The sequence below is a fragment of the Meles meles genome, chromosome 16 (genome assembly GCF_922984935.1).
Source record: "Meles meles chromosome 16, mMelMel3.1 paternal haplotype, whole genome shotgun sequence".
Classification (NCBI taxonomy): domain Eukaryota; kingdom Metazoa; phylum Chordata; class Mammalia; order Carnivora; family Mustelidae; genus Meles; species Meles meles.
Window position 1 is genome coordinate 56,038,337 of NC_060081.1, and position 26,902 is coordinate 56,065,238.

The 26,902-nt window shown below is 38.7% G+C and overlaps 2 protein-coding genes and 2 pseudogenes across 2 annotated transcripts; 3 read left to right on the top strand and 1 right to left on the bottom strand.

Annotated features, from left to right (window-relative positions):
* The first annotated feature begins 516 nt into the window (after window positions 1-516).
* Window positions 517-2,338, top strand: LOC123927062 (annotated as a pseudogene).
* Window positions 2,339-5,782: 3,444 nt separating this feature from the next.
* On the top strand, window positions 5,783-8,015 carry DEFB128 (defensin beta 128). Its single transcript, XM_045980429.1, has 2 exons — window positions 5,783-5,831; window positions 7,780-8,015. The coding sequence occupies exons 1-2, from the start codon at window positions 5,783-5,785 to the stop codon at window positions 8,013-8,015; spliced, it is 285 nt and encodes a 94-aa protein (XP_045836385.1).
* A 5,320-nt stretch (window positions 8,016-13,335) lies between these two features.
* Window positions 13,336-15,141, top strand: LOC123926621 (annotated as a pseudogene).
* A 7,951-nt stretch (window positions 15,142-23,092) lies between these two features.
* Window positions 23,093-24,948, bottom strand: DEFB127 (defensin beta 127). Its single transcript, XM_045980336.1, has 2 exons — window positions 24,900-24,948; window positions 23,093-23,346 (listed from the first exon to the last, which is right to left on the bottom strand). Exons 1-2 carry the CDS (start codon window positions 24,946-24,948, stop codon window positions 23,093-23,095), a joined length of 303 nt encoding a protein of 100 aa, XP_045836292.1.
* Between the last annotated feature and the right edge of the window lie 1,954 nt (window positions 24,949-26,902).

Consider the following 26,902-nt stretch of genomic DNA (forward strand, 5'->3'; position numbering starts at 1 on the left):
CCTTTTATTTCTCATTACTAACATACGATCTTTTTCTTTTATCTTATGTTCCTCTGACCTGACAGTTTTCATCAATAAAAGACTGGAAGAATCAGACAGACATGGGTAGCCCCCCCCCCCATACACACACACACGCCTCACCTGGAGAAAATTCTCATTTTGACATGCTGTGGAATGCTGCATCAAAGTCACAGGTGATATCTCTTCTATTTTAGATTCACCTTTCATGGTGCTATTTAACTATCAAAAAATAACAAAAACAGACCTGTGTGTTGCCAGAATTTGAGGTGCGAATTCAGCTGTTATCAGCTCTGAAAGTTTTATTTTTTTTACTTGACAGACAGAGATCACAAGTAGGCAGAGAAGCAGGCAGAGAGAGAGAGAGGAGGAAGCAGGCTCCCCAATGAGCAGAGAGCCCAATGTGGGGCTCGATCCCAGGACCCTGAGATCATGACCTGAGCCAAAGGCAGAGGCTTTAACCCACTGAGCCACCCAGGCGCCCCATACATTTAAAGTATGCCTCAGGAAGGTGATTATGGGAAGTGGACAATATCCAATAGTGATGAAAGTGAGGAGGAAAAGCCAAAACTAGATAAGCCATCTTCTTCTCCCCTCCCCCATGCTGGGCAGGGAGCAGGAAATGAACCAAGATACACCTATTCTGAGGCTAGGAAAGCTGCCCATAGAAGAAAATCAATACTTGTGAAGTTCAGCAACACAGATTCACAAGTTTCACCTCTCCAAATGTGAAGAAGTTTTCACCTCTTAAAAGAAGAGTAGTTCCCAGGAGGATCTAGGTTGGTGTCTCTCTAGCAGCGACAAATAGCTGCAACCAGGAACACAGCAGAAGCAGGCTAAAAACATAGTGGTCAAAGAGGAGAGCGGCATCTCTTCTTCCAAAGATAGTGCTGTCCAAAGAACTAGAAATCATGGTCCTCCTGCCCACCATGGATTAAAAGAGGAGGAAGAGGAGTATGAAACCTCAGGGGAAGGCCAAGACATTTGGGACATGTTGGAAAAAGGGACTCCCAATTTTACCTCACTAGAGTCTCCAGAATTAAGCCAAATTATAACTCCAGAGCCCTCCACATCAAGGATATTCTATCTCCTCTATTTGGGACACTTGTATCTTCAGCTCGGTTTAACTACTGCTTTGATATGGGCAGGCTCATAAAACAGTATCCACCAGAGTTCAGAAACCAATCCTGCTTGTGCATGGAGATAAATGAGAAGCTAAGGCTCACTTACATACCTAGGCCAGGCCTTATGAAAACATTTCCCTCTTGCAGGAAAATGATGTTACTACTGTATGAAGAAGGCCTCTGGGTTGTCATACACACCTCCAACCTTATCCATGCTAACTGGCACCAGAAAACTCAGGGAATATGGTTGAGACCCTTATACCCACGAATTATCCATGAAACCCACAGATCTGGAGAATCAGAACACATTTTAAAGTTGCTATCATCAGCTACTTGATGGCTTATAATGCTCTTTCACTCAAGGAGTAGATAAATACCATCCACAAGCATGATCTCTCTGAAACCAATGTGTATCTTATTGGATCAACTGCAGGATGCTTTCAAGGAAGTCAGAAAGATAATTGGGGACATTATAGGCTTAGAAAGCTTCTGAAAGAGCATGCCTCATCCATGCCTAAAGGAGAGTCTTTGCTGATAGTAAGTCAGTTTTCAAACACTGGGTCTGTGGGAGCTGATGATTCGAAATGGTTATGTTCTGAGTTTAAAGAAGGCTTGGTGAAGCTGGGGAAGGAAAGCAGGACCCCAGAGAAAAGTGCCATTCCTCTTCACCTGATCTATCCTTTTGTGGAAAATGTGTGAACCAGCTTAGAAGGATATCCAGCTGGGATCTCTCTTCCCTATAACATCCAGACAGCTGAAAAACAGAATTGGCTCCCTTCCTATTTTCACAAATGGTTGGCTGACATATCTGGTCACAGCAATGCTATGCCACATATTAAAACATGTATGAGACCTTCTCCAGGCTTCAAATTACTTGGTTCCTTGTCACAAGCACCAATCTGTCCAAGGCTGCCTGGGCGCATTAGAGAAGAACAGCACCCAGCTCATGATCCATTCCTATGAGCTTGGGTTCCTTTTCCTGCCATTGGCATTTGGCCTGGACAGCTTCAAAGTAAAACAGAAATTCTTCTCAGGGAGGAAGGAGCCAGTGGCCGCCTTTCCTGTGCCGTATGATCTGCCTCCAGAACTGTATGGAAGAAAAGATCAGCCATGGATTTGGAACATTCCTTATACCAAAGCACCAGATACACATGGAAATATATGGGCTCCCTTCTGAGAATCTTAAAGCACTGTGAAATTTAGGTGTAAGACGTCAAGCCCCAGATAACACATGTTCTTATTTGTACCAGATGTTCAACCTTAAAGTTTTATCTACACTCCTAACAAAACTCTGCATGGCTCAAACAAAAAACAAAACAAATAAAACTTCAGATTCATTTTGATTTTTTAAAAAAGATTTTATTTATTTATTTGACACACAGAGATCACAAGTAGGCAGACGCAGGCAGAGAGAGAGAGGGAACCAGGCTCCCTGCTGAGCAGAGAGCCCGATGCGGGGCTCAAGCCCAGGACCCTGAGATCATGACCCGAGCTGAAGGCAGAGGCTTAACCCACTGAGCCACCCAGGCGCACCAGATTCGTTTTGATTTTATAAAATGATCTGAAACACACTGCAGCAGGGAGAGAAAACCATAACGTCATTTATTTCAAATACCTTAATCTTTTAGTAGATCTAGAGAAAAAAGGAGAAAAATAGTTAAGTGGCATATTTAAAGCTACTTAAAGCACATATCTTTAGTATTTAAGAAAATATTGTTTATGAGCCAATATTAATTATCACATGAGACGTTGATATGCTTTTTGTGTAGGGTTTTACAATTACTGTCCAAACGCACACATAAAAGATCCAAATGCACATTTCATAAAATATGACACATTGCTAGTAAGGTCTCAAGCGTACAGTGGAATGAGAAGGAACAGTAAAATATAGCAAATTGCAACCTAATTGGGTCCCACAGTCTTACCCAAATGAATTTATTTTGTGAGATAATTTATGGATTAAAAATAGACTCTTAAAATGAATAATGTATTTCTAAATTATATCAAAGTTCTGCAAGAGATGCATACATGTTTTGTTTCTATGATATTGTTTGCCTATCTTCTACTAGGTCATTTGTCATTTTGTTACTGATTTGTAAACATTGTTTATATATTATGGATATTAATCCTCTTATGGTATATAATGCATTTATAAGTTTTATTTTACTCTGATTATCTTTAATCTTATACTGGTTTGAACCTTCTCCTGCATGCATTTTGTTATTAATATGTTAAGCATTTTATGTAGTCAAATTTTATGATTTTAATTTAAATTTTTTTAGGATTATTTACTTATTTATTTGAGAGAGAAACAGTGAGAAAGTGCATGAGGGGGAGAAAGTCAGGGGGAGAAGCAGACTCTCCGTGGAGCTGGGAGCCTGATGCGGGACTGGATCCTGGGAGTCCGGGATCGTGATCCAAGCCGAAGGCAGTTGTTTAACTAACTGGGCCATCCAGGCGCCCGAAATTTTATGATTTTTAATAATTCTCTTCTGTCCTCATTATTAGCTTTATTTCCTTTGAGGTCATTTATCCTTATTGTTCATTTAAGTTCTTTTCTTATATTGTTTATTTCCCTGAAACTATCTGATGACATATATTTAGGCATAATGCTGGATTAGTAAAGGCAGCTGAATGTGGTTCCTCTGTACTGGTCATGTCTGTTTTGCCAGTAGGCCCGTTTCTTGAATTGGAAGGGTGAATGTAGACTTTGTATGAGTATTAGTATATGTGTGCTCAGGGAGTATTGACTAGCAGACTTTATTTTAAACAGAATAACTGAAAAGCAAACAAGCTTACTTTGTTTTATCTTACCTCTCATGCAGTTGTCAGATTACTTTTGGAGGGAAATATTTCGAAGGCTAAACACTGGAATGTTAACAGCGGTAAGATTATGGGTGGTTTTTTCCACCTTTTTGTTTATCTGAGTTTCTGATTTTTCTAACATTAAATGTTAATTCAGCTTCCTCACATCATAAACGAAGAACAACAAAAGAATTTTGCTTAACTCCTCCAGTCTTTATAAGAGGGTATTAATAGTCCTATTTTTTGCCTGGATTCAGCCTATTCAACAGTTTGGGAAGATAACATCTTAACTAGAATTCAGAAATTATTTCTAAGAAATGAAACACATTTAAAGTAAGGTATTAAAAGCAATTTGTATGACTATAGGTCACAGTGGGATGTGCAGTAACAAATGTTGATGAGTGATTTTTTTTAATGACCATGACTAAAATGCAGCATTTAATTATTCAATTTAGCCTACTCAAGGGGAAATCTATTACTTAGTCACAAAAGGCTTTGAAAATGAGACTGTGTATATATACTATGGAATATTACTCAATGGTAACTAACATAACACACACAAACACACACACACACACACGCACACAAAAGAACTCCAAATTGAATGAAGCCGGTGGCCTGCCCTTGAGGGGCTCATAGCTTATTACAGATGAACAAATAATTGGAACATGACATATTATGACTGCCAAGAAGGTACAGTGTTGACACAAAGAAGGGAGTTTGCAGCTCTGTTTAGTTGGGTCAAGGGAAACTTTCATAGATGTGGAGATGATTGAATGTAGTTTTGAAGGAAAATTGGGAGCTCACTGGGGCCAATTTAATGGATAAGTGGGAGAGCATGATATAAATTTGTGAAGAGGGATTTAAATGTGCAAAGAAACAGGTTATGGAAGTAACAAGTTGGGTTGAGGTGTCCACACTAATTTGTAGAAACGTTAAGTGGTTCTGTAGAATGCCTAGGAGAGGTGAGCAGGGACCAGTTAATAATGAGTTGAACACTGTGCTAAAGAGATTTGATCTTTTGAAAGACTTCATTTGTAGAATTGAGCTGTACTGGGAAGACCTTATGGGAGACTCTGAAAAAATATCAGTTTATCTAGCTAAACCTAAATGCAGTCTTACTCCCAGAGGGCTTTCTGGAGGTTTCATACATTAAAAAATGTAATTATTGGGGCACCTGGGTGGCTTAGTCGTTAAATGTCTGCCTTTGGCTCAGGTCATGATCCTGGGGTCCTGGGATCAAACCCAGCATTGGGCTCCTTGCTCAACAGGAAGCCTGCTTCTCCCTCTCCCACTCCCCCTGGTTCAAATAAATAAATAAAATCTCAAAAAAATATAATTACTATTGGATGTGCATATGTGTCTGCCTTGATTAGTCCATGATTTAATTAATCTTCCAATTGGGTAACTTTTGTGAGTAAATGGTGGCATTAGCTGGGTGGGATATTGGAATGAGAGGAATAAACTAGGACTGACTCACACAAACAAGAACATATCCAACAAGACTTCAATTGGGGCTGATGGCCGAGATGGAGAAATCAATGTTCCTGCTCTCTGGGAGCTCTTATTCTTTTTATTTTTATTTTTTTGGGAGCTCTTATCCTGAGTAAAGAAAAGTAGGTGTAAGGTAATGGAACCTTCTGTGACTGTAAACTCCATATATGGGAAAGAAGGTGGAATGGACTTTGATTTCCTGTCCATCCATGTGGGTTAAAATGAGAGCTCAGAATGCTGATAGCACCAAAAGTTCTTGTCTCACCTTGAAAAACTCTGTGTGAAAGAGAGCACTAGACAAAGAAATTGTGCTGCCACTTTCTCTTGGGAAGTCTGTAAACATGAAGCTGTTTCTGGTTCTCATTCTTCTGCAGTTTGAGGTACCAACAGGTAACTTGTCCAAATGTACCATGAAATCCTAGGAGATATTACTGTTTGTAGGAGTGCGGTCAGGGCCCTTGAGATTGTTGATATCTTGCCAATATCATCAAAAGTACCCAGTCTCGGGGCACCTGGGTGGCTCAGTGGGGAAAGCCTCTGCTTTTGGCTCAGGTCATGATCCCAGGGTCCTGGGATCGAGCCCCACATCGGGCTCTCTGCTCAGCAGGGAGTCTGCTTCCCCCTCTCTCTCTGCCTGCCTCTCTGCCTACTTGTGATTTCTGTCTGTCAAATAAATAAATAAAATCTTAAAAAAAAAAAAAGTACCCAGTCTCCTTAAGCCTGTGTCTTAGAAGAAAGTGTTTGGGGAGGTAAGAGGTAAGAAGACATCAGGGCTCTACTCTCAGACATCCTCTCCAAAAGTAGGCATGAACCCAGCATCTAGAATTATCTTTGTAATGTTGAATATAGTTTTCATTCAGGAACCCTACCATCTGTTTTTCCATTCAAACTCTGTGTTTACAACAGTAATGAGAAGAGCAAAAGCTTTGGAATCATGTAGATGTGAGGTTAAAATATCTTGATCACTAATTCATTGTATGAACTGAGCTAATTATTCCCTTTTTTAAAGATTTATTTATTTATTTTACAGGGAGAGAGAGAGCATGGGGGGAGGGGTGGAGGGAGAGTGAGAGAATCCTCAAGTAGACTCCCTGCTGAGTGCAGAGCCCAACACGGGTTCAAATCCAGGACCCTTAGATCACAACCTGAGCTGAAACCAAGAGTTGGATGCTCAACTGAGTGAGCCATCCAGGCACCCCTAATTGTTCCCTTTGAATCTAGGTTTTCTCATCTGTCAATTGAGTATAATGACCCAGTTTCATAATGATTGAATTTCATATGAGGAAATGTCTTTGTTTTCCTCTTTGGTCCAGGAGCTTGTCTAAATTTGTGTACAGGGGCACATAAATAATGTGAAACAGGTGATCTAGGACCTCAGTGCAATACTTCAGATAGGTGACAGTTTGGTTCTCTAGGGAGATGTATACACATGGAATTGAGTTTGATCCATAGGCAACACATTCATCTGAGATCAAAAAAGAGGAGAGAGAGAGAGAGAGAAAGAGAGAGAGAAGGAAATATAGATTGAGACTGAATCCAGGAGGATCATGGTCATGAAGACATAGAAGCTGAATAAGGGAATTTCTCAGCAGCATTTATTGCTGAGACCCATGAAGTCTTGGCCTTGGCAAAGGGAGATTTCTACTCTTCATATCAGTGAGTGTGAAACCCTATTTCTCTCTTAACTTAAAAAGTACTGTTTGTGGTACTCTTTTAAAAGTTAACTTGTCTCTGAATAGTGCCTTGGTGGCAAGTTGGTACTCTCTGGGGACACTGAGCTTGGGTAAGGCTGAGGGAGTGCTGACTTCGGAGTATGGAAGACAGAGTCAGATTTTCCAGAGTCCAGGACTGGGACATAGCTCCAGTTGATAACCATGAATTGTTCTCTCTTCTTTTTTGTCATATAAGTACAAATGTTCTCAGAGCCAACTGAGTTTCGGCTAGGAGCATGGACTTTTGATGTTCTTAATTTGTTGGATGATTTTCTTTTCTTTTTTTTTTAAGATTTTTATTTATTTATTTGACACACAGAGAGATCACAAGTAGGCAGAGAGACAGGCAGAGAAAGAGGGGGAAGCAGGCCCCCTGCTGAGCAGAGAGCCTGATGTGGGGCTTGATCCCAGACCTTGAGATCATGACCCGAGCCGAAGGCAGAGGCTTCAACCCACTGAGCCACCCAGGCACCCCTGTTGGATGATTTTTAAGGAAGAGGCTCTTAGTTTTCTCTTACCAGCATAAGGTTCACTTTGGAAGCACAGGAGGCCAAACCTGTGCGAACCACATACTACTTCTACTCTGTCTTAGAAACTAATCTGCATTCAGCGTTTCCTGTGCACAGATACAGCATGCCCCAGAAAATGCTTTAGTAATATAATAGGCTACTGCCGGAAGAAATGTGAAATGGGGGAAATATATGAAGTGCCATGTCTAAATGGGAAATTATGTTGTGTAATTGAAGTCAAAATCAAAAAACACAAGAAAGCGCCAGAGTCACCCTTCTCTTTACCACAGCCTGATGGGAAGATAGACTATGTCATTTTACCCACCACCACACTTCTCACAGTGCAACTATAAATCGAGCACTTGCTTCACTGGTCTCCACTCTTCCTAAATCAAAAGTGCCACCTCCTTTGACAGTCAGCAGTAAGAAATTTATCTACTTTTTTTTTTTTTAAAGATTTTATTTATTTATTTGACAGACAGAGATTACAAGTAGGCAGAGAGGCAGGCAGAGATAGAGGAGGAAGCAGGCTCTCCATGGAGCAGAGAGCCTGATGCGGGGCTCGATCCCAGGACCCTGGGATCATGACCTGAGCTGAAGGCAGAGGCTTTAATCCACTGAGCCACCCAGGCGCCCTTATCTACTTCTTCTGTGAACTTGATTCTCCATGTAATAAAATTTTATGCTTTTCTCTGGATTTATTTATTAAAATAATAATAATTTTATTATTATAAATAATAATTTATATTATTTATAATATAAATAATATAAATTTTTATAATAAAAATTTAATTTTTAATTAAAAATTAAATTTTTTAATTAAATTCTTCTCCTATCCCCCTACCCCCCCATGTTGCTTCTCCATGTCCTCATATCAGGGAGATCATATGATAGTTGTCTTTCTCCGATTGACTTATTTCACGAAACAAGATGGGATTGGGAGGGAGACAAACCATAAATGACTCTTAATCTCACAAAACAAACTGGGGGTTGCTGGGGGGAGGTGGGATTGGGAGAGGGGGAACGGGCTATGGACACTGGGGAGGCGAGGCGAACCATAAGAGACTATGGACTCTGAAAAACAACCTGAGGGTTTTGAAGGGTCAGGGGTGGGAGGTTGGGGCAACCTGAGGGTTTTGAAGGGTCAGGGGTGGGAGGTTGGGGGAACAGGTAGTGGGTAATGGGGAGGGCACGTTTTGCATGGAGCACTGGGTGTTGTGCAAAAAGAATGAATACTGTTACGCTGAAAAAATAAAATGGAAAAAAAATTTTTTTAATTAAAAAAAGTTTTAAAAACACTTTATTTTTAAAAAACACTTTAACTATAAATGGATAATCATGTTCCAGGCATTATACTGGTAAGATGGGTGATACAGAGATGAAATGAAAATGTTGGTATAAGTGGAAGTTAGCTCCTCCATTTTCTATATTTCATAGCATTTCAAGTACTACTCCTCTTTTAAATGAAGTTTCTTGGGTGTAAGCAGATCTAAATGTCCCAACTTTGTGTGTGTAGGATGAATAAGGGTATTGCTAACGACTAAGAATTCATTAATAGAAGGCAAGTCATTGGAACATTTTCATAACATTTATTGGCCAGCTCTAATGGGCAGTGATGACAGCTAGTGATAATTCCAATACAGGTTTCCCCTACTATCCAAAAGTAGAGCGATCCTATGAGAACCTTCATAGGCCAGAATGGTGTAAAAATGAAGAAGCACTTACCATGAACTTATATAATGGAAACTTTTTTGAGTGTTCCAGACCCAAAAAATAACCTCTCTTAGGATTTTTTGATACCTTAGGACACATCTTGCTAAGGGATGCCCAAAGTAAGTCAAGATAAAGCACAGATGCTCATAGACATAGCTCAAAGCTATGGTGGCTTGGTCCTGGGATGCTGAGTAGTCCTGGGGAAGGAGGTTGGTGAGGCCACTCTTGCTGCTCAGGGTACCCACAGCCTCTGTAATGTTTGCTGCAAAACATACACTGAGTGCCATTTTTGCTTTTTGGCTTTTTATGCAAAAGACAGTATCTTCTTCAGATTTCTTGCAGGTAATGAAAAAGGTGGGTTTTTTGTAAAAGTGAAGTGGTGTAACTACAAACTTTAAAAAAGCAGGGGATATCTATACATTATTTGAAGCTTATTTAATGTGTATCCTTCATTTCCTTTTTAAGAGCAATCAGACCACTCAGTTGACACAAGTTTTAGACAATATTACCCTTAGAATCTTGAAAACATTACATATTCAATTGTTTGTTTGTTAATAGTGTGAAATCTGCAAGCTTTCAGTTATAATAAAATCTGAGGATCTAAGTGAAATGCAATGGCCATGGTTTAGAACACTGTATTGTGTAATTAAAATGTGCTAGGACAATAGAATTTAAATGTTCTCACACACAGACACACACACACACACAGAAAACCAAAAACCACCAAGTAAATATGGGAGGTGATGGGTGTGTTAATTAAGTAGATGGGGAGGGAGTCCTTTCATGACATACGCACCTATCAGAACACCATGATGTACCTTTTAAATATCTTAAAGTTTGTGAGTCAGTTATACCTCAGTAAAGCTGAAAAATAAGTAAATAAGTAAATAAATAAATAAATATACTATGAAATTTAAAGCCTTATAAATGAGAGAGACATATTTAAGAAGCTCCTCGTGAGCTAGATAAAATCTTAGTAAGTCATGATGCTCTCTAGATGAACAGAACAGAACATTTTGTGGTACCATCCACTGATGTTGCTTGGTTAAGGTACTGGTCATAAATAACTTTTGTGGAGCTACCATTTGCTCATCTGAGATGAAGAACTCAATGGGCTTTATTCCTCCACGGACAGCTCACCATGTGCATCTCATTTCACTGGGAGGACAGGGAGACAAATATTTAGATAGCTATGGTAACATTTTAAGAGCCTATAAAGACCTTCCTTTTAGTAGTTGTGGCTTTTAAGAATCTTGGAGAAGTGTATAGGAAACAAGGACCAGACTAAATCATAGAATTAGAAATTATTTTGTTGATGAATTCACCATGGAAACTAATCTATTTCAGTCTAATTATCAAGATACTCACATAAGAAAGCCCTTTCTTTATTGCAACACTTCATAAGCTCCTCTTTTTCAGTCTTCTATCTCTGTGGGTTATCAGAGGCATTTTTAAAAAATTTATTTATTTATTTTCAGCGTAACAGTACTCATTGTTTTTGCACCACACCCAGTGCTCCATGCAATACGTGCCCTCTCTATTACCCTCCACCTGGTTCCCCAACCTCCCACCCCCCACCCCTTCAGAGGCATTTTTAAGTAGTGTCCATTTTGTCACTATGATATGAAGATGGGTCTTGACCATTGTCTTTAATTTATATGTGTCCTCTACTCTATAAGAGTCCATTGATAAATTAGATAAAAGAATCCATTTTGGCTTAGTTAGTATGAGATCGACCAGTGAAATGTTGAAGAGTCAGGGAGAGAGGTATAATGAAAGGAACAGACAAATTAAGCCTTGAATGCTGCTTTGAATGGATGGAACTAATCTTTGCTTTGACTTTTCCTTGTTATCCTTTTTATACCCCCTTCATACTCATAGAAGAGTGAATGTGGTCAGTATTGATAGGCACATGTTTTTTTGGTTGACTTTATTTTTATACACAAATTTAAATTGAAATCCTATATTTTTATTATATATCTTTCTGGCACAGGCAGTATTATTGGTTATTTTTCTCAAATCTGTTTTAGGACATCCTTCAAAATCTTATTCATTGGACATTTTAAAATTGCCGGAATGTTTCAGATAGATTTTTTTTTTTTTAAGATTTATTTATTTGACAGATAGAGATTACAAGTAGGCAGAGAGGCAGGCAGAGAGAGAGAGAGGAGGAAGCAGGTTCTGCGCTAAGCAGAGAGCCCGATGCGGGGCTCGATCCCAGGACCCTGGGATCATGACCCGAGCTGAAGGCAGAGGCTTTAACCCGCTGAGCCACCCAGGCGCCCCCAGATAGATTTTTCTACTAAGTCGCAGCAGTTGGGACCACCCACCTCTTTGGGGGTCTTGGATAATGCTCATGAAAGGTGCTGGAGATTAAATTAGTTATTTCATATCCACACTCACACCTTCTTAGAAAATTTGCTCAGCCTTTCTCAGGGAGCTTATTTCAATGGGCCCCAGCAAGAGAGTGGAAGGCCAGAAAACCTTATTATTTTGGCTACAAGTAATTGGACAGGGATGGATGACAGATGTGTACATAGAGATTGAACTTCTTCGGATATCCAAGTTCGGTCCTGGTAAACTGATGAATAGGAAAAGATGGAGGGAAAGAGAGAAGGAGTGAAGGAAAGTGAGAGGGAGGGAGAGAGAAGGAAAGTGGAAGAGGGAGAGAGATTTCTAGTTATTGGTTCTAGTCCTTTAGGCCTCATGTATTTACTAAAATTTCTTATAATTAGGTCCTTTTTTTCTAAAATGGGCTTGAGTTGGTATATGTTTCCTATGACCTCATATCTCAGATATGAAAATTATATGTAGGGCAAGTTTTCAGGCACAGAGGTACAAACAGGGTTTGCTCATTAGAATTAATTAGTGAAGAATAGGATAATGACAGTGACAGCAATTCAGACCCACTTCAACAACTAGTTTCAGAAATTCCCAGGTACTTAACAGAGGCCATGTTCAAAGCAACTTTATGATGATATTTTGTATTCACAGATAAGTTCTAAGTTAGCTTCATTTACTCAGAGACCCTTAGGAATATGTAGGTACCTATTACCTCATTTTGGTACTTTTCAAACTTTTAAAATATAGCTAATAAATATTAGAAAACACAATCGAATTAGTGGAAAATAATTATAAGGGATAATAATTCAGATATTTAAAAAAAATCCTGCCAAATAGTGCATGTCAGATAAATATGAAAAGCCCAGATGTCTTTAAATAGTATTTCCTGAGTCCAAGAATCAGGTTGCATAAGACTTAGGCACATCTGAAATCCCTATCTAATGGAAAAATGGAAGCACAGAAATGATACAATAGCTATCTTTCAGCATTTTTTTTTTAACTATCTTTCAACTGGGTAAAAGTTGGAAGGTGAATTTTTTGTAACTTCTACAAATTAAATTACAAAGTGTAGTGAAAGTAAAATATAGTTAACCAATTTGAAGTAGTAAAATATAAATTTAGCGATGTATCTATATCCTTTGGTTAAGAATAGAAAGTTCCCTCCATTTCCAAAAAAAAGTATTTTAAGTAACATGCAATTAATGACTGGTAGACACACAGAATATCCCCCAGAGTTTGCACAAAACCTATCTTATTTTAAAAAGTTAAAAAGTGTACAGTGAATATTAGACATTACTCAAAATCTTTTGTGCTTCAAAGGACACCATGAAGAAAGTGTAAAGGTAATCCACAGAATGGGAGAAAATTTTTGCAAATCATTTATCTGATAAGGGACTTGTATCTAGAATATATAAAGAATTATTACAACTTAATAATAAAAAGACAATCCAATTAAAAAATGGACGGAAAATAACCTTTATCTTTTTGCACATTGGGCCAGCTGATAATGCTGGGAAGTCAATACATTGCAATCTGCTGTCACTGTTAGGGATTGTGGCTCTGTGGAGCAGGACCTTTTTTTTTTTTTTGTGGAGCAGGACCTTAAAGATAGCCACAATGGATGAAAATGGTGATAATGAAAAAAAATGGCTGCTTTGGAGGCCAAACTCATCAAATTGAGTATGATTTTGGTGACTTCAATTTGCCATGTGATAAAACTTTAAAGGCACAGATCAAACCAGATGAGGGTTGGTTACCTTTAAAGATAATGATAAAATTCATCTATCTATTTAAATTTAATGTAATAGTGGAAGCACTGAGCAAATCAAAGGCAGAATTCATGGAAATAAATGAACCTAAAACGAAAATCAGAAGATTGCCAAGCAAACCTTACCTTGAAGTAACGGATAAGTATAAAAATGATGTTAAAAAAAGATATGTTTATATTAAACGCTTCCCAACTGATGCAGTGCTTGAGGACATAAGAGTGGTAAGAGATAAAGGTCAAATACTAAATATTCAGATGAAAAGAGCATTGCATGCAGTATTTAAGGGATCAATATATGCTGTGTTTGATGGAACTGAATCTAAGAAGTTTGTTTAGACTCCTGGCCAGAAGACAGGGACCTGACTGCTTCAGAAGGAGAAGTAACAGAAGCAGAAGAGGAAGAGGAAGGAGTGATTGGGTGGTCAGTTGGTTAAGCATCTGCCTTCGGCTCAGTTCATGATCTTGGGGTTCTGGGATTGAGTTCTGTGTTGGCCCTCTGCTCAGTGGTGAGTCTGCTTCTCCTTTCCCTCTCCTTCTATGATCTCTCTCACTTTCTCTCAAATAAAATCTTTAAAAAAAAAAAGAGGAAGAAGGAAGAGAAAAAGAAGGGGAAGGGAGAGGAGGAGAAGGATGCTGAGGATGAGGAAGATAGGGAAGAGGGGGAAGACAAGGAAAAAGAGGAAGAAAGAAAACAAAGTGAAGTAAACTATATGCTAAACAAGATCAAGAAGGAAAATGAAAGCAGAAAATGCTGAAATGAAATCTCTAGCAGAAAGGATTGGATGGAGACAAGCCATGAGAAACCATGTGTGGATTCTGAGAAACAAACTAAGGGTTTTGGAGGGGAGAGGGGTGGGGGGTTGGATGATCCTGGTGGTGGGTATTAAGGAGGACATACATTCATGGAGCACTGGGTGTTGTGCATAAACAGCGAACTTTGAAACACACACACACAAAATTAAATGAAAAAAAAAAAAAAGGATTTGATGCTTGCTGAAATTTTTGGGGAACTTAGATGATCAGACCTGTAGAAAAGATTTGCACATCTTTCTCTTAAATCATGGTGAAATAAAATGGATAGACTTTGTTAGAGGAGCAAAAGAGGGAATAATTCTATTTGATGAAAGAACTAAGGAAGCATTGGATAAAGCCAAAGGTGCAAATAACGGTAACGTACAATAAAGGAACAAAGAAGTGACCTGGGGATGGGGTACCTGAGTGGCTCAATCAGTTTAAGTGTCTGCCTTCGGTTCAGGTCATGATCCCAGGATCCTGGGATCAAGACCCACATTGGACTCTCTGCTCAGCGGGGAGCCTGCTTCTCCCTCTGCCTTTGCCTGCTTGTGCTCCCTCTCTATCAAGTAAATAAATAAAATCTTTGAAAAAAAGTGACCTGGGATGTACTAAAGGAAGAAATGGAACAAGAAGCATTGAAAAACTCATAAATCAACAAGAATCCCTAAACAAAGGGAAGTCTAAAGGTCTCAGATTTAAAGGAAAAAGAAAGGGAAATAAAACTGTCCAGGATGGATAAAGGAAAAGTTCAGTTTCAGGGCAAGAAAATGAAATGTGATCGTGATTATGAAGGTGATAAAAATGGTGCAGCTGGACAAGGAAAAAGAGCAAGAAAAGAAACAGACAAGAACGTGCATTGAAACAACAGAAAACAAAATGGTGCTGGAGACTGGTAGTTTAGGAAACAAAGTGTTTATTCATTTTATTTTTAAAAAATTTTTATTATTTTTAACTTTTTTTTTTTTTAGTTTGAGATGTAGTGTTCAATAATTTATCAGTTATGTATAACACCCAGTGTTCATCATATCACGTGCTCTCCTTAAGGTCCATCACCCAGTTACCCCACCTCCCCTACCACCCCTCCAGCAAACCTGTTTGTTTCCTATAGTTAAAAGTCTCTCATGGTTTTTCTCCCTCTCTTCCCAGTCTTTAGTCCCTTCCCCTATGATCTTCTGTGCTGTTTCTTATATTCCACACAAGAGTGAAACCATATGATAATTGTCTTTTTCTGATTGACTTATTTCACTCAGCATCTATTATTTCACTCAGCATCACTATGCCCTCCAGTCCCACGCGTGTTGATGTAAATGGTAAGTATTCATCCTTTCTGATGGCTGAGTAATATTCATTTTAATTAGATTTTAAGTTGCTTTTGTCTTTGGAGGCTTTTAAAAAGAAAACTGAATTGGGTCCCCTTTAGTGTCACTTGTAAGAAAGGAAAACCTTTTTTGTTTAATGCATCTCTTTTTGTTATATAAATGAAGATTTTAAAAAAAATGTGTGGGGGTGCCTGGGTGGCTCAGTGGGTTAAGCCTCTGCCTTTGGCTCATGTCATGATCTCAGGGTCCTGGGATCGATCCCCGAGTTGGGCTCTCTGCTCAGCAGGGAGTCTGCTTCCTTCTCTCTCTCTGCCTGCCTCTCTGCCTACTTGTGATCTCTTGTCTGTCAAATAAATAAATAAAATTAAAAAAAAAATGTGTGGCTCTGTTTGTGTTACTTTAGATGATTCAAGTATCAAAAAGATTCTTCCACTAAATTGCTTTTATAATACGAGAATGTATTAGTACAAACTAATAAACATATACCATGTGAAAAGCAAAAAAAAATAGATGAGAGACATTTCTCCAAAGAAGGTATACAAATGACCCATACGCACATGAAAAAAATGCAACATTACTAGTCATCAGATAAATGCAAGTCAAAACCGTAATGATATACCATTTCATACTCACTACAGTAGCCATAATCAGAAAGGCAGATAATAAGTTTTAGTGTGCTCAGAGAATTTGGAACCCTCATACCCCCTGGTGGGATATAAAATGGTGCAGCCGTATTGGGAAACAATCTGGTAGTTCCTCAAATGTTAAACAAAGATTATTATATGATTAAAAATTGCACTTCTAGTTATATATGCAAGAAAAATGAAAACATACTTCCAGAGATTGTACATGAATGTTCATGACACCATTATTTGTAATAAATAGCCCAGGTCACATGCCCGTACCCTAGGAGCAACTATGGATTGTACAGACCTGTTCCTACAACCAAAATAAGAATTGTGGTGAAAAAGTGTTGAGAAGCCAATAACCTGATAGTTGTCCATTACACCAGTTTTGAGATAAGAATTCAGGAGCAGAACCTCTTCCTTTAATGCAGGTGGAGCTAGATAGATTTTCAGGGACAGAAGCGGAGTAATTGGCCTAGACTTAGAGATACCACTAGAAACAGTACAGGTGTACAGTGAAAAGACACTGCACTATATAACCTACAGTGCTTGTTTTTTGAAGAAAACAAGGGAGACAGTGCTCTTGGTTTACAGTTCAAGGAAAAGATTGGTATTTCTTAGGGCAATATCTCAGCTTCAGAGCCATCTCAACCCTGATCACACCACATCCCCAGGTATAGAGAAGTCACAGCCTCCTCTCCCTCTAGGAATAGGTTTAAGAGAGGGAGAGAGTGAATTGGGGGCATGCAATTGTAGCAAGTCAGTGGACTGTAGGTGACTTGGGTGACTATATTTTAAGGAAGCAGGATCAGTACCATCTATAGTCAGTGAAACAAAGGAGGATTTATATATTATTTCCACAGACTTACTGTGTACTGTGAATGTAGGATCCTGCTGTCTGCTTGGTGTATTGTCAGGATATCACTGAGCTTCACTTTTCAACTTACGTGCCATAATTGTTAAACTGTACCACTGGTTCAATCCATGGCTTCCAGAATTCATTTAAGAGGCTTAAATCAGCAGCTGGTGTTTTGATAATGAGACAACACAAGGACACATACTATCCTTCAGAAAATGACATTATTGTCATTCAGTTTCTCATGTCACTGTGGGCTGAAACCATAAAGTCATCCTCCCTCCCACCACATCCAATGAATAAGTAACTACTATAAATTATAGCTACTAAATACCTCTCAAATCTATCCACTTTGCAGGCTTTGCTATCTTAGCTTTGGTCCAAACCCCCTCTCTCCTGGCCCATTGTAATACCTTTTATCGATTCTCTCCCTATCTACTCCCACTTTCAATGCATTTTATGTACTCAGTACAGAACCATTAAAAAAGTGCAGACCTGACCACATCATTGCATGCTTAAAATACTTAATGGCTTCCTATTCCTCTTCAATTAAACATTAAAATGATCTGTTAGGCTCTGCCTATTAGTCTTTTGGTCTCTGCTCATATCTCCAACATCATCCTTTGTCCTGTTCTCTGCCCACAAGCCCTGTTACTCCATTTTTCTTTCTTTGCATGTGGCTGTCCAGTTGTTCCAGCACAATTTGTTGAAGGAACTATCTTTTCTCCATTGAATTGATTTCCCTCCTTTGTCAAAGATCAGTTGACTATATTTATGTAGGCCTGTTTCTAGGTTCTCTGTTCTGTTCCATTGATCTACTTGTCGGTTTTTCTCAACAATACCACACTGCCTTGATTATTGTAGCTCTGTAGTAAATCTGTATGTCTGGTAATGTCAGTCCTCAGACTGTTCTCTAAATATATGTATATGTTTTAATAATATGTACACATCAAATTGGCACATTTAAAAAATTATTTATGCTTTAATATATATTGTATTCTACAGGGAGGTTAATTGAAGAATTCCAGGTTTTACAATCTGCATCGATACAGGTGGATTCAGATACATGTGTTTGTTTTAAAAATCAGTTCATTGTGATTCAACTTGCTTCAGGTCCCATTCATGTTTCCAAACCCTCAAGTACCATGTATTTCTGTAAATAGTGGATTTGAACTCAGCAGTGATACCAAAGTGATTGTAAAGGTGAAGGAATAGTACTAGAGTTAGTTAATTCAGTCTGTCACTCTGTGTGACCAAATTTGTGTTTATCCAAATGGTGAAAGAGAATGCAAGTTGTAATATTTTTGCATGGTTAGTACTAATTTCAATTCATATATGAAATATATTTCTGAATTTGCAGTCAAATGCTCTACCACTGAGCTATACCCCTGTTTTTCTGGATTTGAATTGTTCTTTAAAATTGAAATTTATTCTTCTTTTAGGTCTTATTTTAAAATTAAAAAATAAATGAAGGAAATTATTACGAATTTTATACAATTATTGTAGACAGATATTGTTGTATGGCAATAAAAAGTGACCCACTCTGGGTATCAACTATGCCAGGGACTCCCCCCTACCCTATTCTACTCCATCTTCCACAGATTACTGTCACTGGGGAGGGGAGAGGGAAAGAGTAAATCTCTCTTTTTGTGACTGGGCAACACTGTACCACGCTCTTGCTCTGTGAGGTAATTGATGTCTTTTGTGTGGCAGGTATTCAAATCCTAGCTTGTCTGTGGAGTACATGTGTGGTTCTTTGAGATAATTTTCACGTACCTCCTACTGCCCAGTTTCTCTTTTTCCTCAGTGTTATTAAGATAGAATTGACAGGGGCGCCTGGGTGGCTCAGTGGGTTAAAGTCTCTGCCTTCAGCTCAGGTCATGATCCCAGGGTCCTGGGATTGAGCCCCACATCTGGCTCTCTGCTCAGCAGGGAGCCTGCTTCCCTTCTCTCTCTGCCTGCCTCTCTGCCTACTTGTGCTCTCTCTCTCTCTATCCCTCTGTCAAATAAAAAAATAAAATCTAAAAAAAAAAGAAAATAAAATGGAAATAAAAGCATTAATGAAGATATTAAAGAACTGGAAACTAGACTAAAAATTAGCAAAGAAAATTTGTTTTTTAAAAGGATACTCAAAGTAATAAGTAAGTAGACTTACCAAGAAAAAAAATGAGAAGAGTTATAAATAAACAATATCAGAAACGGAAAAGGAGACATCACTACATATCTTATAGGCATTAAAAAGAAAAGGAAGATAATACAAATTATTTTAGGCTGATACAGGTTTAAAAACCTTAACAAAATGGGAGAAATAATAAAAGCAAAAATATGAGTTTACTAAAAAATTGCCATTGTCCTTTAACTTTTAAAGAAACCTAACCTATAATTTTTAAACTTCCTATAAGAAGTTGAATCTCAGTGGATTCTATCAAACATTCAATAAAGAAATAACATGAGAATCTCTTAGATAAATATGAAAAAAGATAGTATAACCAAATTGATTTTATGTTTAATTTTTTTTATTTGTTTATTTTCAGCGTAACAGTGTTCATTGTTTTTGCACCACACCCAGTGCTCCATGCAATACGTGCCCTCCCTATTACCCACCACCTGGTTCCTCAACCTCCCACCCCCCCCCCCCCTTCAAAACCCTCTGGTTGTTTTTCAGAGTCCATAGTCTCTCATGGTTCACCTCCCCTTCCAGTTTTCCCTCAACTCCCTTCTCCTCTCCATCTCCCCATGTCCTCCGTGTTCTTTGTTATGCTCCACAAATAAGTGAAACCATATGATACTTGACTCTCTCTGCTTGACTCATTTCGCTCAGCATCATCTCTTCCAGTCCCGTCCATGTTGCTACAAAAGTTCATTTTTAAAATCTAATGAACTTTTAAAAAATATTTCTTTTTTAAATTTAATTTAATTTTTAAATTTCTTTTCAGCTTAACAGTGTTCATTGTTTTTGCACCACACCCAGTGCTCCATGCAACACGTGCCCTCACCAATACCAACCACCTTGTTCCCCCAACCTCCCACCCCGTGCCCCTTCTAGACCCTCAGGTTGTTTTTCAGAGTCCATAGTCTCTCATGGTTCACCTCCCCTTCCAATTTCTCTCAACTCCCTTCTCCTCTCCATCTCCCCATGTCCTCCATGTTCTTTGTTATGCTCCACAAATAAGTGAAACCATATGATACTTGACTCTCTCTGCTTGACTTATTTCACTCCGCATCATTTCTTCCAGTCCCGTCCATGTTGCTACAAAAGTTGGGTATTCATCCTTTCTGATGGAGGCATAATACTCCATCGTGTACATGGACCATATCTTCCTTATCCATTCGTCCGTTGAAGGGCATCTTGGTTCTTTCCACAGTTTGGCGACCATGGTCATTGCTGCTATAAACATTGGGGTACAGATGGCCCTTCTTTTCACTACATCTGTATCTTTGGGATGAACTTTTTTTTTTTTAAAAAAAGGAACAGTTTTAGATGTATACAAGAGTTACAAAAATAGTACAGAGAGCTTCTGTGTATTCATCAACCGGTTTCCCTTATTATTAACATCTTACATACCATGGTACATTTGTCACAGCTAAGTACATTGCTATTAACTCAGCTCTACACTATTCCAGCTTCATTTGTTTTTCCTTACTGTCCTTTTCCTATTCAGGAGCTCATTTAGGATATCACATTATTTTAGTTGTCATGTCTCCTTATCTTTCTCTGGTCTTTGACAGTTTCTCAGAAACTTGTTTTTGATGCATTTGACAGATTTGAGGAGTACTGGTTAGATATTTTGCAGAATGCCATTGAATTTGGGTTTTTCTGATGATTTTTCTCATTGTTAGACTGGGGTTATGGATTTTAGGGAGGAATACAGCAAAGGCGAAGTGCCATTCTTATTACATCATTTCACTTGCTCATGCTATGAACATGATTTCTCCATAGAATCTGAAGGTTATCCATTGTAAAGTTACCTTTTTGCCCCTTTCCATACTCTACTATTAGGAGTCAAGTCACTAAGCACAGCACACACTGAAGGGAGAGAGGCAAATCTCCACCTCTTTGAGGGAGTATCAGCATAAATTACTTGGAGTTCTTCTGTACAGGAAATCTGTCTCTTCTCACCAATTTATTTTGTTTAGTTATTTTTCAGATCAGTATGGACTCATGGATATTTATTTCTATATTGTTTTATAATACAATGCTATGTTATTTTATTGCTCAAATTGTCCCAACTTTGGTCATTCAAAATTCATTCAGTGTGACTCCTGTGTCTCAATAACACGCCCAGCCTTCTGATTTTTAAAGCCCCTTCCTTGCTTTCTGACACTACAAGATGTTCTGGGCTCATCATGTATATTCTCTGCCCCAACCCTAGAAAAGGAGGTAAGAAGTAATTAAGAGAACAAATGCCACAAATTTGTGTGGTGGATGTTACATTGGTGAAATGACCTAAGAATCAGAACTGTAAAATGAGTGCGAAATGTAGTTGGAAAGGAAATTTTTCATGTTAATCATATCCAGAAGCTGTATCTTTAAGAATCAGGTGGACTGGGGTGCCTGGGTGGCTCAGTGGATTGAGCCGCTGCCTTCGGCTCAGGTCATGATCTCAGGGTCCTGGGATCGAGCCCCACATCGGGCTCTCTGCTCCGTGGGGAGCCTGCTTCCTCCTCTCTCTCTGCCTGCCTCTCTGCCTACTTGTGATCTCTCTCTGTCAAATAAATAAATAAGATCTTAAGAAAAAAAAAAAGAATCAGGTGGACTATTTACATGGATTATCATTATGTCACCTTGCTTATCTAGAGGCAATAAAGTCTCATGCAATACTGCAATTGAAACCAATTTCTAAATCCTTTACATTTCCTCCAAACTCCAAAGAGCTCCAATCACCGAAAGGATCCATTGCTAGTGGTAACATACAAAACATCAACAACAAAGGAACACTAAAAACTTCTGTCTTGGAGTTACATGTTTATTTCTGCCTATACCTTATATAGCGTGCTCCAGATAGTGAAATTCTATCTTTTCAGCTTGCTGCTTTTACACAGAAGCTGAAGAAATTAGATTTCTTCATAGTTCATTTTTGGGAACCCCATTCATCAGCCAAACAAAGTGCATGTATATTCTCCAGAAATGTCCTGTTTGTTACAATTTCTTTCCATTTGTTGATTTTCTTAAAAAGATTCTATCCAGGGGCGCCTGGGTGGCTCAGTGGTTTAAGCCGCTGCCTTCGGCTCGGGTCATGATCTCGGGGTCCTGGGATCGAGTCCCGCATTGGGCTCTCTGCTCAGCAGGGAGCCTGCTTCCCTCTCACTCTCTCTGCCTGCCTCTCTGCCTACTTGTGATCTCTCTTTGTCAAATAAATAAATAAAATTTAAAAAAATGTTAAAAGATTCTATCCATTTATTTGACAGAGAGATACAAGTAGGCAGAGAGGCAGGCAGAGAGAGAGGAGGAAGCAGGCTCCCCGCTGAGCAGAGAGCCCGATGTGGGGCTCGATCCCAGGACCCTGAGATCATGACCTGAGCCGAAGGCAGAGGCTTAACCCACTGAGCCACCCAGGTGCCCCCCATTTGTTGATTTTATTCTCTTCATGCAAACTGTCTTCTCATGAACACTCACTGGTTGAAATCCTACACATTTCAGAAGGCACCACTATAATTTTAAACTCAGTTGTGATTTTCCCTGAATACTTGATTTCACCTTTCCCTCTCTTGAATTCCAAGACAACTTTCCTGAGTTTCTTGTTCCAGTCTTCCGTGTACAGATTTTTTAGTGTGCTGATTATATACCCTTTCCAAGGGGGGAGATTCTGAATGGTCCTTATCAATTCATCCCTTGGTATATTGAGTGGTCAGTCTCTTAAAGAACAAATGAGTCAGAAAACAGCTTTATTAGAATCTGATGTAAGGTCATTTAGGGGGTCAAGGAATAAGAAGGGAAAAGATGTGGAGATCTTCACCTTATTTTATTGGAGTAGGGTGAGAAATAAAGGAAAGGAAAATTATGCTGGATTTATGTAGAATTTGCCTTTGGTCTTGGATAATCTTCTATAGGTGTATCATCATCTTGAGGGAAAGTCATTGCATATGTCCTTGGTTTTGGAGGAGGTGGCTTTGTAATTTTTCTGCGTACTTCCAATTCCACGATATTGAGGCAGCAATATCTCCCATTTTCACATAGTACTTGACGTATTTCACTTATTCTGCATATTTTCCTGCAATATCCTTGTATATATTCACCCCAGCATCTCTTAAGTTGTTCAGCTACTGTGCATATAAAGAATAGGCCAAGATCAGTGTTTGAGACTAAAAGGAAACTTTGGTAATGGGGGAAGACAGATGATGTTTATAGCTGTTAAGTGTATGGGAGATCCACAGGCATATACTCATAATAAGATCCTAAGAAGGATGCTCCGAGAAGGTAAACCTCAGTGTTTATGTATAACTGATCACTCATATTTATTTCCTCTGGGTTTTGAACTTCCATCCTATATCTGGTGGATTTCTTCAGGAGCATCAGATCTTGTTTTGGAAAATGAAGGAACTGAAACTTCGATTTCAGGCTATGGAACTGTATACTCCCATCTGGGAACCTCAACACATCTGTCTCCATTGGAATGATCCCATGGCACTACCTTTTTACTACTGCCCCAATTCTAGTGCCCAGAGAACAACAATTTGTTCCTATGTATTTATATATGAGTCAGATTATGCTTTTGGGTTCATACTCACTACCATGGTCTAGAATGACTATCATATTGTCCAGTCAGTTATTTTTTCCCTTATAATCTTCCCCTTTTAATTCTCAGCATTGCACGTTTTTGTCACTGCATATCTTTCTTTGGCTTCTGTGTCATCACAACAATCTTGGACTTGTTTTACTCTCTGTGAGTCCTCATTTTCCTTCCACCTCTAGAAGCAAGAATTTCTCAGTCCCAGAACTTTGCTCACCTTGATATACATTCTTTTCTTTAGTGATCCTAAATACTTTCAGTGATCTACAGAGTTAAGATGTTCAGATTTTGGCTCTGGGCTTGTACAATCCCCTGAGATAGAGCCTAGATGGATTCCACCAAGAGCATCAGGTCTTATTTGCTGAGACCAGCAAAGATGCTGCTTCTAACTCCAGATTCTAGAACTCCTTTGATTCTTAGGAGTTTGATGGGCCAGGGACAGACCATTACTAATTCTCTAAGAAGAGTCAAATATAAGAGATCTGCTTTTGAAAGAGGAAGGAAAACTAATTTTTAAGTTCTTAGTATGTGTCAAGCCTTATGCTAGATGACTTACAAATCTTACTTAGTAAAGCCTCCAGGATCCATGTGTCATTACCTCCACAAATGAGGAAACTGAGGCTTAGAGAGCCTTTACCATTTATCTGAGGTTGACAAACTAGTAGACATTGAAAGCATATTTCTCAAACCTGACTCCAAATTTGTGCTTCCTTCACTATTTACACTCTGTAGACTAAAATATGTATTGGAGTGGATGAAAACATGGCTGGGTGTAAATAAAAACTGTGTCCAAATAAATAAAGGCATTCCTAGATATTAGGCTCATTCCTTTCTTCAATGAGACCTTCTCAGAAGAAAATTATGGCCTCTTTTCAACTCTGTAAATACTACTTCTTAAGAACAGTATAATGGTTATATAAAAAAAAAAAGAACAGTGCTGTGGTAGAAGGCATCAGGAAGAGAAAATTTCTGGCAACATTGGGGTAGACTTCAGGCATCCCAAGGGGCCCTATCTTCTAACTACCATGAAGTATGAAATTCCCTTTCTTCTTGGAAATACTCTATTTCTGGAAAGCTCTGGATTACCTTTGGACTTCTGGAACAGCAGAATTGCAACAATCAGGAGAAGCTTCATGGCCAGACTTCCCATAAGAGGTGGCAGACAAAGCTCTTTGTCCCGTGAGTTGTACACTATGTCACCTTCCTCAGAGACTTGGATTCTTATGCACTTAACTAGGACAGATGGTATGATATGAAGTGTGTTCCTAAACGCCTGAACTGTGGACTTTGCACCACGTAGGTAGGCACAGGAAATTTGAGGTTACCCACTATACTCCCACATGGAATGCAGAGACACAGCATGTTCTATCTCATCCCATGTGATGCCTTCTGTAGGCTGTAGACTGCTGGTGAGAATAATCTGTGCTTTCTCTACTTTGGCTCTCTACCCTGCTAGACCAGGGTAGACATGTGTTCACTTCTAAGTATGAATAAAGTAATATAAATGAGGGCTATTCCATTTACTGCATTCATCTAAGTCTAGGATCTCTGAGTGTTGTGTCTATCACTTCAGTCCATCCAAGTGGTAGCTGATTTTCATCCCCATATCTTAGATAAGTTTAATTACTCACAGACAAGCAATATACAGTGATAGGAGAATAATAGAATAACTAAAATACAATTTGATTTAGAATCAGCAAGGAGGAGAAAAGATAGAGATAACATAGCATATAGCATCATCCTGATGGACAACAGCAAGGGTTTCTTTTCTTCCAGTTTAGAGAATTCTTTAGTTTGTATTCTCTTTGTTCTGCTCTTTGGGAAGATGTCTCTAGTCCATTGATCTCAGTGGCCATTTTTCTTGGAGGAGGTTTGGGGAGAATTATTCTGGGAGATGTGCTACTTTAGCAACACATTTCCTACTAGTGCAGGTTTAGAAAACTATACAAATGATTTTGTTACCCAGACTTTGATTTCTATGCTGTTGTAACTCTTTGAAAGATAACACACTTCCCTTCGAATTACTTTCAGTCGTTTTCATGTCTAACCAATCAACAAATCATTTTGAATCAGGAAATTCATTTTAGATCGCAACCAGGGAACTCATACCTACAGAATAAGCTTTTGGAGATTATACCAACTGTATACCTTTCTAAGCTCATCCCTTAACAACCTCTCACTCAGACTCTGGCCGTAAGAATTTCAATACAGTAGCATCTGGACAGTGTAGATGAACTAATTCAGAGTGATTCTCATGCATTTATAGTGGTGTCAATGTATAGTTTTGTGTAATGCCACCAGCAACATTTGCCTATATAAATTTAGAAATGTACACAACAGATAATTGCATTAATGCAGAGTTGTGGTGTGCCCAAGGAGTTAAAGGACTGAAAGAAGAAGAACAAAGGAGTCCTAGTTACTGGCTAGAGGCTATTGAAATAGATCCTGGACTCTCTTCTGGATATATAAAGATTGTTTGTTCCAGCTCTTTGAAAAATGCTGGTGGAATTTTGATTGAGATGGCATTGAAAGTATAGATTGCTCTAGGCAGTATAGACATTTTAACTATGTTTATTCTTCCGATCCATGAACATGGAATGTTCTTCTATCTTTTTGTGTCTTCCTCAATTTCTTTTATGAGTAGATATATAAAGAAACATAAACAGTGTGGCTAATAAATTGATCTTTGGGTTTTGAAGATGAGTTTCTTTATTTTTTAAAAGATTTTTTTTTATTAGAGAGTGATTATGTGTGACTACAGGGAGGGGCAGAGGGAGAGGGGTAGAGAGAATCCTCAAGTGTATTCCTCACTGAATATGGAGCCTGACTCGGGGCTCCATCCCACTACCCTGAGATCATGACCTGAGCAGAAACCAACCAGGGGCTTCTAAAGAGTTTATTTATATTAACAAAAGTATTGCCTGTGCAATGGAGAGAACATTCTGTATCTAATACGCACTGTGTTTTTTACCAATTCATTGATTAGAAAATTTACATTCTTTTGTTCCACAGATGACATTAAGACTGCATCTTGGGGGGGAAAAAGACTGCATCTTGGAAAAAGTGTTATCTCTATCCTCCCATTTCAG